This window comes from Myxine glutinosa, chromosome 1 (assembly GCF_964187855.1).
Source record: "Myxine glutinosa chromosome 1, kmMyxGlut1.1, whole genome shotgun sequence".
NCBI classification, from domain to species: Eukaryota; Metazoa; Chordata; class Myxini; order Myxiniformes; family Myxinidae; genus Myxine; species Myxine glutinosa.
In genome coordinates this window covers 306,405,543-306,420,468 of record NC_136261.1, presented here as the reverse complement: position 1 = coordinate 306,420,468, position 14,926 = coordinate 306,405,543, and the positions used below count along the sequence as shown (strand labels likewise).

General features: G+C 41.4%; 1 protein-coding gene across 7 annotated transcripts in view; it reads right to left on the bottom strand.

Annotated features, from left to right (window-relative positions):
* Nucleotides 1-14,926, bottom strand: part of LOC137439651 (plexin-B1) — a 275,900-nt gene that overhangs the window by 60,950 nt on the left and 200,024 nt on the right. For all 7 annotated transcript variants that reach the window (XM_078768394.1, XM_068135623.2, XM_078768386.1 and 4 more), the window contains 3 exons: nt 11,864-12,030; nt 7,893-8,041; nt 3,603-3,705 (listed from right to left, as the gene is read on the bottom strand). In XM_078768394.1, the coding sequence (XP_078624520.1) occupies nt 3,603-3,705; nt 7,893-8,041; nt 11,864-12,030 (419 nt within the window). The remainder of the gene's footprint in view (nt 1-3,602; nt 3,706-7,892; nt 8,042-11,863; nt 12,031-14,926) is intronic.

Genomic DNA, 14,926 nt, shown 5'->3' with positions numbered 1-14,926 from the left:
AGTGAACTGGTACTCAAAGTTTGCATGCAAAACGATATTAGGTGAGGATGCGAAGGCAAACTATTTGTGATACAATTTAAATCTGTCATATCAACAGCAATCTTCTTCTTCTTCTTCATCGGTATGCAGCACGAGGCTGCGTGGCATCATAATTGGCTGAGGGCATGGATGTGCGGCGAATACGATGCCTTCTGTGAGAGCAGCAATTTGGTCAAGGTGCCGGCAATAGCTCACCTACTCTTCATAAAAGAGACAGTGCCATCTTCAACATCCTCCAACTAATGCCGGCAGACGGGACAGGCAGTTTAACATTCATCCGATGGACGGCACCACACATTGATGAATCACCCTGCCTGTGAAACAGTTTATAGCTGGGCCAGTATTCAAACCCAGGTTAGACAGCTTAGAGACGAGTGTGCTTAACTCTTGGCCATCGCGCCAGCCCATATACAAGTGACTCGGTGAAAGCCACATTCGTCCCAATGATCAATATCTCACCTGCCTCTCATTCCAAGAGCGGTTACTGGTGAGTGAGAACACAGTTGTCAGCTCATAAAGTTGAACATTTCTGCCTCAATTTGGTGATTAAAGACATGCAAATGTACATGCACATCATATAATCATGTACATGTGGATATACTTTCCCAGAATAAACATGTTTGGTACTGAATGAATGAATGAATGAATGAATGAATGAATGAATGATCGTTTTAAGGCCATTTTCCCTGCTAGAGCGGGGGTTAGCCTTGCGGGCCCCATGACAATCATGGTTCCCTGTTTGAGGCAATGTTTTTATGGCCGGATGCCCTTCCTGACGCCAACCCTTGGTCACGCTCTTACGATGTGCAGGGATACGGTGTACCTATTCTAAACCGGGGTACACACCAGGATCATTCATCCCAGTTAGCTTGTACTCAATTTGCCGACCTCGGAAGGATGACAGGCTGAGTCAACCCCCCCTGGCGTTAATTCAGCGATCGACTGGGATTCGAACCCAGGATCCGAGGATCCCAAGCCGGCACCCTAACCGCTAAACCAACACCAGGCTAGTACTACAGAACTTTAATATACAGGAAAACAAACACAACATAATGACAATAATGCTGAAGCTTTTCGTGTTGGAGAAAAGTAAGGATTTCATATCAACTGCGATGATGGATTCCATGACCTTGCTGATTATTTGAAGCAAGTTGATAGCTCTGCAGTTGAGGGGATCAGTTTTTGCACCTTTTATGTGATGCAGTGGTGTTGTTGGATTTCAAAGCAGATGGAAGATGACCTCGCCCAAATGAATGGTGGAAAGGGTTGACCCAAAGGTGAAAAGGGCATAGAGAGAGGATGTGAAAGAGCAACAGATCAGGTTTTTAGGACACTGAGGTGATGCCGTCGGGCCCAGTTGCAGAGTCAGAGTCGATGGTTGAAAGACGATTCTCTACCTTCTCAGGTTTAAAAGAGTCCAGGATCAGTTTGGTACAACAGGGAAGGATTAGTACCAAGAGTAAGGGGTTGGGACACAAGATTTGAAAGCAAACACAGAATTGAGGTATTCAGCTTTCTAACGAGTGGAGTCGGCTGTGGTGCTATTTGAAGAGAGGGAAGGGATGGAAGGGCAGCATAATCCAGAGACAGACTTACCAAGGTGCCACCAGGTTTTAGAGGAGGGAGACAAGTTTGAAAGCTCATTCTTGAGGTTGATCACATGTTGTTTTCTGGCTCTCCTGAGAGTAGACGACAAGTTGTTTCAGAGCAACTGCCTCACCACATCATTTGGCGTACCATTGGTGGGAAGAAGAGATGGATTAATCTGTGCATGAGAGAGAGCAGGTTTCTGTGGAAGAATTCCCAGGCTGAGTTAACATCAAGGGCTGTAGATATAGGAGACCAGTCCTGAAGAGAGATGGCTGTGTACAATCCCTGCCAATCTGCCTGAGTGAACAGCCAGACTCACCGGCATTGGGACAGCTCTTTGAGAATAGTCAGAGATGTTGACTTTCATAAGCATATGATCAGATGAACCAATTGAAGGAGAGAAAGAGGAGGAGTCATTTGCAGGAATGGTGGCCATCACAAAGTCCAGAAGGGAGGTCTTGCCATTGGAAGAAATCCATGTGGGAAGGTTCACAGATTGAGTCAGTCCCATGGAGTCACAGAAGTCCTTTGCTGAAGTGTCATGGCTGGTGAGAGAGGTACCAACACCCAGCCAATTTGCATGCTGACAATTGAAATCACCACACACACAAGGAAGAGAGGAGTTGGGATGAGTGATTCTATGCTTCGATGATTAGGGGATTCACATTCTGAGGACTTATTAAACGTGACTGACTGCTTGTGTTGGCTTCATTATTTGTGACAAGACATGTGGTGTTTTCCACCATCCTTTCACCCATTTATGACCCGCTGGGTTTCATGTGTGAACCGCTTGATTAAGCTGAGTTGCCACATCGAGAGTCGTGAGTTAACGCATAGGTGAATTGCTGTAACGTTTGTACTTAAGGAATTTAATTTGGTAATCTTGGGCAAATCATCTATTGCTACATTTCATTAATATTATGATGCTTAAGGTGGACATTAGGGTTTAGGGTTTATTAAATATTGGTTAGAAAGCCCGTTCAATATGACAGGTTGGAACAGTTTATTCGACAGTACAGCCTCGTGAGTGTGCCAGCATCTAAACTCTAAAGCCTCGGCCTCGTATCAGGTGTAAGCACCTATATATATCTTCTTTATTTATTAGACATCCTACAGATGTAACTGAACACTCGTTTTACTCTCCACGCATTGCACATCACGTGCAGCGAGTTTCACCTCCCTCTGTGCCTTGTAATTATTGTTATTTTTAAAAATAAAAAAAAAACGCTTCTGTACACCACCATTGAGGCTCGGTTTGCAAGCCACCGTCTGCAATTCCAATAGAAGAGACATAATTACTCTTTTATGGAAAATGTTCTTCGAGTTTGTTTTATCCTCAAAACTAGGCTGTCGTGAACCAACATTTGTGTTTAAAAAAATTGGCCTTTAAAACCTACCCTTGAGGGGGACAGACATCTGTGCAATCATGCAAACTGACATTATGTTTTATATTATGTTTTATATGGTAGATTATTAAATATTATGATGTTACCCTTCTGTCTCCTGCAGTTTGTTGGTTTCATCCTAAAAGCAACGCCAAGAGCACATCAGTGTCTTTTTTTTATTTTTTTACCTCCGCCACTGAAGGTGGACGGAGGATATGTTTTCACCGCTGTCTGTGTGTGTACAGGATATCTCAAAATGTTGTCGACGGATTTAGACAAAATTTGGTGGACAGGTTGGGAGTGTGACAAGGACGAATCGATTCGATTTTGGTGAAGATCTGAATCCGGATCCAGATATGAGTATTTTTTTTTTTTGCGAGATAAACCTACAGCTTCTTAGCTAATGAATACCATCCTAAATACCAATAAATTGATTCAATGAGTACCAATAAAAGGATTTTTCCCCACAAACCCGAGAAATTTGAATTATGCACCGATTCATTTGTCACATATACAAAACCTTGGACTGCCCCAACCACCCCTCAACGCACAAAACGATGCGAAGAAAATTCTAAAAATCGCAATTACCATATAGTTGAAAGGTCCGAATGAAGCCACCTCCTGCCCTTTGACTTTCACCGAGACATTGCCTTGAGTCGCCGATGTCACAGCAGAAAGTAGGCACACAATACTGGGGATGAAGAAAACAAAGTACCACCAGTGCAAGCATTCCACAAAACAACATATTAACATATATCAATGCAGGATGGTGTTATTAATCCAGTTGAATTAAAACAATAATAGCTTATAATAGAAAACAGCTGGATTATCGACAAAACTTCAGCTCTGCTGAATAATAAGTCCAGATTTTTTCAATTATAAACTTTTACTCCAACATATTAACAACTTTTCACCATTTAACACACAAAAAAAAAAAAAGATTGACAATTCACCAACAGTAATTAAACAGCCTTACATACAGTGCATTCAGAAAGTATTCAGACCCCTTCACTTTTTTCACATTTTGTTATGTTGCAGCCTTATGCTGAAATCGTTTAAATTCATTTTTTCCCTCATCAATCTACACTGAATACCCCATGATGACAAAGACAAAACAGGCTTTTGGAAAGTCTTGCACATTTATTAAAAAGAAAAAACTGAAATATCACATTGACATAAGTATTCAGACCCTTTGCTATGACACTTGAAATTTAGCTCAGGTGCCTCCCATTTCTCTTGATCATCTTTGAGATGTTTCGACACCTTGATTGGAGTCCACCTGTGGTAAATTCAATTGATTGGACATGATTTGGAAAGGCACACACCTGTCTATATAAGGTCTCACAGCTGACAATGCATATCAGAGCAAAAACCAAGCCATGAGGTCGAAGGAACTGCCTGCCGAGCTGAGAGACAGGACTGTGTCGAGGCACAGATTTGGGGAATATGAATGAATGAATGAATTTCTGCTGCATTGAAGGTTCCCAAGAGCACAGTGGCCTCCATAATTCTTAAATGGAAGAAGTTTGGAACAACCAGGACTCTTCCTAGAGCTGTCCGCCCGGCCAAACTGAGCAATCGGGGGAGAAGGGCCTTGGTAAGAGAGGTGACCAAAAACCCGATGGTCACTCTGGCTGAGCTCCAGAGATCCTGTGTGGAGATGGGAGGAACTTCCAGAAGGACAACCATCACTGCAAAACTCCACCGATCTGGGTTTTATGGCAGAGTGGCCAGACGAAAGCCTCTCCTCAGTGAAAGACACATGAAAGTCCACAGAATCTTGTTTCTCACAGTCTGAGAGTTCTTTATGTGCTTTTTTGCAAACTCCAAGCGGGCTTTCATAGGCTTCCCCAAATCTGTGCTTCGACACAATCCTGTCTCTGAGCTCTGCAGGCAGTTCCTTCGACCTCAAAGTTCCAAAGTTCGCTAGTGACCCTCGTTCGCCAGCGTTTGCTCCAGACCTCCAAACAGCTCGGTTCCTTCTCCTACCTCACTTGCTCCGCCTCTTTCGCCTCCTTCTTCTTCCTCTTTTTTTCTCGTCCGGTTCCCGATCCGGTTTCCGGTTTCTTTTTAAAACATTAACTTTTTTTACCTTTTGAAAACAGCTATCTCTATTTGACCTAAATGATAACAATAATAGTACATGCAACCAAAAATGTTTACAGTGGATGAGAACCACAACAACGGAAGTGATGAATCCGTAACAAGGAGCCTTACATACGCATCATATACATCACACTCATGGAGGAGCCTTTCATACACATCGTATACATTACACTCATGGAGGAGCCTTTCATACACATCATATGCAGCACATGCAGCACACTCATGGAGGAGCCTTACATACACATCATATACATCACACTCATGGAGGAACCTTACATATACATCATATACATCACACTCATGGAGGAGCCTTACATATACATAATATGCAGCACAGTAACATCAGCGTACTTTAATATCAATTACTCGAACAACATGTTTATTTGTGTAGTTTTTCTTGCTCTCCACATTTCCTTTCTCCATGAAGTGTAGATGTTTCACGTAGCTCTACATTATTAATGTTGTCGCAAACCAATCTGTCTGCCTTGGTATTTGTGGAATTTTGTGCCAACAATTTCCTTGTCTTTCTCAAATACACCACTTCCATATACTGTATTGATGGGCTTTAATGGAAAAAATAGAACTAAAAATAAGTTGAGAAGTTCAGAAAAAAGTACCTTGAAATGGTATATAATCATGATTCATATGCACCCTACCAAACCAAAGATCAACCTGTCCTCCATGTATACACCATTTACACTTGAGACCTGGATATCCCCCTCACCATGTGCATAAATAATAAAGATGGCCCCACAAATAACCCATTATCACTCAAGTTAAAGCAGTCGTCTATACAATAATCGCCTTTGCATTGAAATCGGATTTGAATAAATAATAATAGGTGTGAAGAGAACTTGAAACTCCATTACTTGTGATGACCATTCATTAAAAACAAACAAAAACAAAAACAAAAAAAAACAACAGAAAAACGGTGCAACTGACATCAAAAACAGAATTATTTTCAGCCCCCAAAAACGCATTGTTGCAGCAACATTGTTTGAATTCTAAATTTTAGATCGTCTAACCATCATGCACATTCCTGTTTTCATGATTTATATGTATTCAAGCCTTGACATTACATCAAAAAAATTCTGGCAATTACTAACGCATCATACAAAATAATTATGTAACCTATGAGAATATAACCGATGAGCAAGATCAAAATAAATCTACAGGAGGTAGCTACAGGGAAAACAAGTGTTACGCCTAGGTCCCCCGTCAGGGAAGCGATGTGAGTTGACAAAGTGAAAGATGCAGAAAACATGGAAGAGTCGATAATATTTGCGAGTGGGTTGGAGACACACCCACACAACAGATTAGAAGTTAGTAGTTCGTTTATTTTTCAAGATATTCCACTCACAAGGTTCAGACATATATGGTGGCGGCCATCTTGGATTTTGACGTGGCGACCCAATTTTCAATAGCGTTCTTCCGGTTCAGACATACATGGTGGCGGCCATCTTGGATTTTGACGTGGCGACCCAATTTTCAATAGCGTTCTTCCTTTTGCGTAGATACACCCACACACCAGATTAGAAGTTAGTAGTTCGTTTATTTTTCAAGATATTTCGCTCACAAGGTTCAGACACATATGGTGGCGGCCATCTTGGATTTTGACGTGGCGACCCAATTTTCAATAGCGTTCTTCCTTATGCCGCGATACACCCACACACCGGATTAGAAGTTAGTAGTTCATTTATTTTTCAAGATATTCCGCTCACAAGGTTGAGACATATATGGTGGCGGCCATCTTGGATTTTGACGTGGCGACCCAATTTTCAATAGCGTTTTTCCTTATGCCTAGATACACCCACACACCAGATTAGAAGTTAGTAGTTCATTTATTTTCCAAGATATTCTGCTCACAAGGTTCAGACATTTACTTTGCACGCACGCACGGACGCATACACGGACGGAGGGGAAAACCATAGTCCCCCTTTCGCTCCGCGGTGCGACGGGGGACAACAAACTCAAATGTCAAGAAGTAGACATGGTATGTGATCCAATTATTCACAATTTTTTCCACTTTACATCCTACAAAGATGCAGAAAATGAGGCTTTAAGCAACGAATGAAACGTCAGTGAATGTACCAGATATTTATTTGGAGGCAGCCATGTCTTTTATTTTTGAGTCCCTGATTAGTTGTTAACACCTGATGCTTCATAAGGAATGAGGCTGATGGGTGGTAACCTCACAGTTAATTAAAACAGCCCATTAGCCAATAGGGTCAGTGTGCAACGGTCACTTGGATTTTCACAAGTCTTCATGAGCACCGATCATGGGCAGCGGTGTTTCTGCACAAATGGCTTTATCAGCAAGACAAAATACTCATTATGAAATGCGTGAAAGGAGCTCCGAGTAAGCTACATGACAAAAAATATATGCCAAGGTGGCAAAAAAAAATTCTTTTGTTTTTAAACCCTTCTGGCAAGGATGGGATGAAGCAAAGGCCGAAATCATAAAGAGTAAGAAAGATACAGAACTGTATAAAATGAGATATCGACAATAAATAAGGGACTGAAGTTAAAAACATTTTTATAAGATTAATAAAAAATGGTAGCTGTACCTGGTTTAAAAAGAAAATAAACAACAACAAAGTAATACAGCAGAAAATAATTGAGTAAAATAAAACGTTTTCGGCACATTATATTTGAAGGTATACGTGGCATAATAACTTCACTCGGCCAATTGATTTGTAATCAACATTTTAGAATGTCTAATGATTCATTTTATGGTTATAATAGTTACTCCGATACAAGATAAGTACTGACCTCGATGAGATGCTGTAAAGTGAGTCGTCTATTTCACAGTCTTTATTAACCACTGTTACAGATTCAATATCTTCACGTTTCTGACCAAGATCATGGCCTTTTATTGTCACTCTGGCACCTCCATCAAGTGTTCCATTTTTTGGAAAAATCTGTTAGGTTGGGATACAGCATAACTCAGACATACAACCTTGCACAATACACCATGCTCCATACAGAGCATCAGTTTTGCTGAAACAGTTTCTTCAGCTATGGGTTAGAGTTCTGCCTAATGATTAGGGTGGTGGGCTTGGGATCCTGAGATCCTGAGTTTGAATCCCGTTGAATTAACGCCAGGTGGGGTTGACTCGGCCTGTCATCCTTCCGAGGTCGGCAAAATGAGTACCAGATAACTGGTTTGACGGAGAGGAGTGGCGACCCCCCATCTATACCACACACTTACCCATGTGTACCAGTCATAGAAAGGCAATGAATCGCCCGAGCTCTTAGAGTTCTGGACGGGTAATCACTCAGACGCGGGATACTCAGCTGATTTTGCAGGGATTTGTAATTTGTTCAAGGCGAAGGCCATAACGCGCTTACTCTTTATGAAGCACATTGTGGGATATTTAACGTCCACCAAATAATGTGGGCAGACGGAATACCCAGTTGAACATCCATCCGAGGGACGGCACACACATTGATGAATCTCACTGCCTGCGAGAAACTGTGGATGACGGTCTATAACTCCGCGGAGATTTAAACACAGGCTAGACAGCCCAGGGGTGAGTGCACATACCTTAAGGAAGTCACTAAAGGAAGTTCCAAGTCATACACTGTATTTCCAGATAAAAAACGATTTTGTTTTTGCATAATATTTTGCAAAAAGCTTAATACTAATCACAATAAATGAGTGCAAGCAAGCAACACTTCCTCTCAAATATCTAGTTTTGCGGTTGACTGCTGACAGAAATTGGTTTGACTACATCTTGCCATAAATATGCCAAGAGCCACCACTGGATTGATTCAAATGTCTCTATGACCTTTGTGTTGATAATCACAAAGGTCATAGAGACCACTATATTCCCAATCATCAAAATGAGCATCATAATCAGCATCAGACTCATAATCATCATGAGCATCAGCATCATAAACAACATCATCAGCTGTCCGTTGCTGTTGACGAGGACTGGTGGGAAACATTCTGGTGCTTGTGTCAAACGTGCGACATCAGCCCCACAAGGGCCCAGAAAGTTCTTCCGCACTGACTGCAGCAGTGAAAGCCGCAGCAAGAAGGAGGAGGGGGGGGGGGGGTGGGGAGGAGAGGGGGTATGTATTTTGTCCATTTGTGTTTTTTATCATGTACTGTTGTTCTTTGTTTGCTTCCACGGTCTCCATTTCAGTTTTCAAGTTGCTTTTCCACAATGATCGGTCTGAACCAGTTTTTCCCAATTATCAATACTGATTTCTAAGGCCTTAAGATGGCATTTCCAATTATCCTAACTTCACAGCCCCTCCCCCTCCTCCTGACTCCCCTCATCACCTTTAACCTCCACAAGCTGAGTTATTTAGGTTCCCCACACAAGGCTATTTTGTGGTATCTATTGTTTTCCAATCTGATAATGTGGCCTGCCCAATGGAGCTGCGAAGAAATGAGAGTTGCTTAATTTAGCACTGGACATATTGGAAACTTTTAGAACTTCAACATTGTAAACTTATCCTGACACTTGATATTAAAAATTCTCAAGTGTTGTGATTGTAGACTACTGAATCTATTAATGCGCATTCTGTATAAAGTATGTCACAGCAGAATAGAGCAGTGTTGCAAAGACAACGGCTCTCTCTAGTTTGCACTTGGTACAATGGTTAATCATCTTCGCCAACAGAGGTGGATGGAGGTTATGTTTTCACCCTCGTCTGTCTGGTTGTCCAACTGTCTGAGCGGGATAACAAAAAGATGTGCATGGATTCGGACGAAATTTGGTGGACAGGTTGAGTGACAAGGTGACGAGGACTATTCAATTAGATTTTGGTGAAGATCTGGATGCAGATCAGGCCTATCATTGGGATACAAAACAAACTGTGAAGCCTGATGGAGGTATACCGAGTGCCGTTCTAGTTCTGTGTTGTGAACAGATGGTTTTCTAAATTAACAACAGCAAACAGACAGCTTTGATGTGATTGTTTATCTCCATATCTATAGATATTGAGTCTGTTACAGTGCTTCCCAATTAAGTGAATCTGAGCACTGTTTTTAAAGGTTCACCATTTATACAAACAGGGGGGGATGTGGGGCATTCATAGGTGGTTGTGTTAAGTGGTGCCGAACATAGAAATTGTTTTCTTTATGTTGTTGGCAAGGCCAAATATTGTGATAGTTATATTAAGGAAAGATAAATTTGCATGTCATCCAAAATGGGCAGCAAGAAGGGCATCAGTCTTCTTATGTTAAAAAGACCACCATTTGTTCATGTTGTAGTGCAAATACCATTTGAGCAGTCATCATTTCCTGATCTTGATACTGCAATGAAGAATACTATAAGTAGTACTGGAGATAAGATGCGTACCCCTGTTTTATCCTGTGAATTGCATCAAAGATTTTGCTTCTCTCACCACCAACAGAGATCAATGCTTTCATGTATTCATGGAAACATCCTCTTCACCAGCTTGCCAGGGGCATCTACACAAGACTAGCAGCTTCCACAAGATTTCTCAATATACTGAACCAAATGCTTTGTAAAGTCGACAAAGACTGCGTAGAGACTTTGATGTTGTTCAAGCACTTTTTATTGCAGTTGGCGCATTGTAGATATCATATCGATGGTTGATCTATTGGCTTTGAAACCACATTGGCTTTCTGCAAGAATTTGCAATGACTTGTTGGCGCTCCGGGATCATTTTTGCCAAGACTTTCCCAGCTATAGACAAGAGATAGATATCCTGATTATTTCCACATTCTGCTCGTTCACTTTTGTTTTTGGAGATGGTGATAATGCAATTTTTCCCGTGAAATTTTTTCCATCTCCCAACAATGCTTAAATAAATTGAGCAGTTGCCTCTTGAGTCTTGATAGCGATGCCCCCATGTTTAAGAATTTCTGATGGAGTACAACACAAAAGCTGGAGCCTTCCCATTTTTCAGTTCCTTTACTGTGCTTGATAGTTCTGCCATGGTTGGTACTCTTCCAACTCTTCTTGAACTGGAAGTTGTTCCAAATATTTAAAGTGTAGTAATACTTCCAGTGGATGGACAATTCAAAAAATCTTGGAAGCATCCCTTCCAACGTTTGGCAATGTCATCTTTCGATGTTTGAGAACCATCAGAATTATTGATTGAAGCCATATTTAAGGGTGTAGTTAAGTTTGTAGGCCAGCAAATTAAATAAAGTGGAACATGCAGCTGCGACCAAATAGGACATACAGATCAAGTTTTATTGTGAATCTATATCCATACTGCCAGAGGTATTTAGTATTGGCAGTCCTATACATTTGGCATGTCTCGGCAGGAGGCCGAGCCACAAAGTCTGCTGTTTACATCTTACGATTTTGTTATCAGCGGTACAGGAAGCCAAATGTAAATGTCACTCATAGCTGCATTATCTACATTTGCTTGTTCAAACATTTCATTCTTTGTTTTTTTAGTTCTTTTTTTAAAAGAAGTTTTGACTGTTTAGAAAGGGAAATAATTTTCTTCCCCCTAAGTGTACAGCATCATCATTCAGGGCTTTGATAGACAGCTCAAAGGGACATTTAAGATGGGGGAAGAGGAGACAGATAATGGAAAAGTTGTTGAGAAGAGATAGGAATGAGCAAAAGATAAAAACAGATGTGGGGGTGAGGGGGAGAGGAAAGTTAGAGGTGATCAGAGAAAATTATTTCTTTTGAAAAAGAAACGTGTTGATGGTTATTGTATCATTTTGTAAAAGGAATTATATCAAAACATCTGCAGAAAAATGAGAGGCCTCCAGCACAACAATTTAATGAAAGGAAACTCACCTCAACAATTCGAGGTGGAGGGCATTTGCTGTGTTCTTCCTTGGAAGGGCAGTCCTTTTTGAAGACACACCGACGGTATTTTGCACACCAGGTGCATCCCAGTTTTGCATCGGCTGTTTGGCAGAGACTGCAGTCTTCTCGACCCACTGAGCACTTGTACACTGGCACTGAGTACAAAGACAAATTACATTTTATTTCCCCCCTTTTTAAAGTTGCTAAAAGGTAAAGCAAGTAGAGGTATGAGATGTCTTATTAAAGGCAGTCATTTCATACTCAATGGAATGCAGTTATAAAAGGAAGAAAAAAGTAAGGGCCATGGGTGTACAGGTGTGCACAAGATAAGCATAACATGTGTAGAGGTCTCAGTAAGGACAAGGAACTGGCATTCCAAGAGGTGCTTGGTTCCAAACGGCCTTAATGCAGGATTTTTATTTTAAGTTTCCGGAACCTAAGACATTTGCAGGAGCGTGTAGGATTGTCAATAAAAAAGCTAACTCACAAATGACCTCCACACCTGGTTCCACTTCATGCTTTGTGGTAGATTCTCAACAATTCTAAAAGACAACTAAGGGATGGCGACCAAAATGCTCCCTTGGTGACTATTGAACCTTTGTATATTTATTTCCATTCTGCATACGGAATATATTCCCAACAAAGAATTTACCTTAGTAAGCCAACTCTCCCCGCCAAGAGGAGCACCCCACATACCATGCTCGATGGGAAAGGGCACCATTATTTATCGTTTAAACATAAAGTTGTTTAAGCATTGCAATAATTTTTATTTCGACATTGACCTACCACGTGTTACAATAATTATTATACATGCGGAAACCAACTACCACTTCACCTCCAATTGCAGATGGCTTCCATGGGGTTACTCAGGTTTTTTTTTAAGACTGAGATTTAAAACATACATATACAGTCGTGGCCAAAAATATTGGCATCCTTGTACTTTTTTCAAATAATGCACCATTTCTTCCAGAAGATTGTTGAAATTAAAAAATCTTTTGGTATCCACATATGTATTTCTTTGGTTTGCAGTGGAACAAAACGAATAAAAGCTCAAAAAAATCCAAAAGCACAGCTTATCCCACACAGTAATCCTAAAATGGCCCTGCCAATATTATTGGCACATTTTAGAAGTTGTTAGAAATAATTAGATTTAAAGCAGGTGATTCTCCTTTACTTTGAAATTAAACACCTGTGGTGAGTTGCAGGTGCCTGCAATATAAAAATCACTCATTCAACCAGTTTGAACAGAGAAAAGAAGTCATTCTGCTGTTTTGTGTCACTGTGTGTGACAAACTGAGCATGGAGAAAAGAAAGAAAACCAGAGAATTGTCTGAAGAGGTCAGACAAGATTGTAGCCAAGCATGGACAATCTCAAGGCTGCAAGTCCATCTCCAGAGACCTTGATGTTCCTGTGTCCACCGTATGCAATGTTATCAGGAAGTTTAAGACCCATGGCACTGCAGCCAACCTCCTTGGATGTAGCCGCAAGAGAAAACTTGATCGAAGATTGTGGTGAAGGATTGTTTGAATAGTGGAGAAAGCACCTCGATCAACTGCCAAGCAGATTCAAGCTGACCTTCAGACACAAGCTACGACAGTTTCAACTCGCACCATCTGACGCCAAATCGATGAAAGGGGGTTCCATGGGAGGAGACCCAGGAGCACTCCACTGCTGAGAGACATAAGAAAGCTCGACTAGAGATGGCCAAAACACACCTGAACAAGCCAAAATCCTTCTGGGAGAATGTCCTGTGGATAGATGAGACCAAATTAGAGCTTTTTGGTAAAGCACATCATCTCTATGTTTATACAAAAACAAAATGAAGCCTTCAAAAGAAAAGAACACCTTCCCTACAAACATTGAGGAGGTTCAGTGATGTTTTGGGGTTGCTGTGCTGCCTCTGGCACTGGGTGCCTTGAATGTGTGCATGGCATCATGAAATCAGGAGATTACCAAGGCATTTTGGAGCACAATGTTCAACCCAGTGTCAGAAAGCTGGGTCTCTGTCGAAGGTCATGGGTCCTGCAGCAGGAAAATGACCTCAAACACACTTCAAAAAGCACCCAGGAATGGTTCAAGACAAAACGCTGGACTGTGATGAAGTGGCCAGGAATGAGTCCAGATCTAAATCCCATTGAACACCGATGGGGATATCTGAAAACAGCAGTTGGGAGAAAGCACCCTTCAAATATGGGAGAACTGGAGCAGTTTGCACAAGAAGAGTGGGCCAAACTGCCAGTAGAGATGTAGGAAGCTCATTCATGGCTATAGGAAGCGCTTGACTGCAGTTATTTTGTCCAAAGGCATCAATAATTTTGTCAAAGCCATTTCTTTTTCTTTTCTGATTTAAAAGGATATATTATGTCCTCAAACAAAAACAAAGGTTCTGTAATATTAACAGTGAAATAATGAATTGTGGAGACCAAATACTTTTGTCAATTTCAACTTATTTTTAGAGAAAATTGTGAGTTATTTGAAAAAAGTGCAAGGGTGCCAATATTTTTGGCCACGACTGTACCAATGTAGGGAGACAAATTCACACAGTCACCTCCCACCCCACCCTCCACAAACATTGGTGAACCTCTGTGCTGGGACCATTAGGGAGGGATCAAGTGGGAACCCCATGGGGAGCACACTCCCAAAGTGGGCTTGGGGACCCTGACTGCAGAGTCTCTGTGTGGATCCCGTGGAATGGCCATTGGGCGTGGCAGCCGAGATTGTGGGTCTATGTGGGGAGTCCATGGTGTTGGTGGCCCAGAGGGAACAGTAATGGAGAGACCAGAGACCGTATAGGCAGACTGATGATGACTATTTGTAATAGAGAGCATGATGGGGTTTGAATTATTTTCTCTACCAGTAATAGATAGACCATTTCAAATAGATGCATTCCTTTCAAATAGGTTGCAAAACAATTTCTAAAGATGTTGGGCTCCACCAATCCACTGTCAGGCAGATAGTGGACAAATGGAGGAAATTCAACACCATTGTTACTCTTTCCAGGAGTATATATATAGTTGCGGATTCCCGAAGCCCGTTCCCGTTTAAAAGGG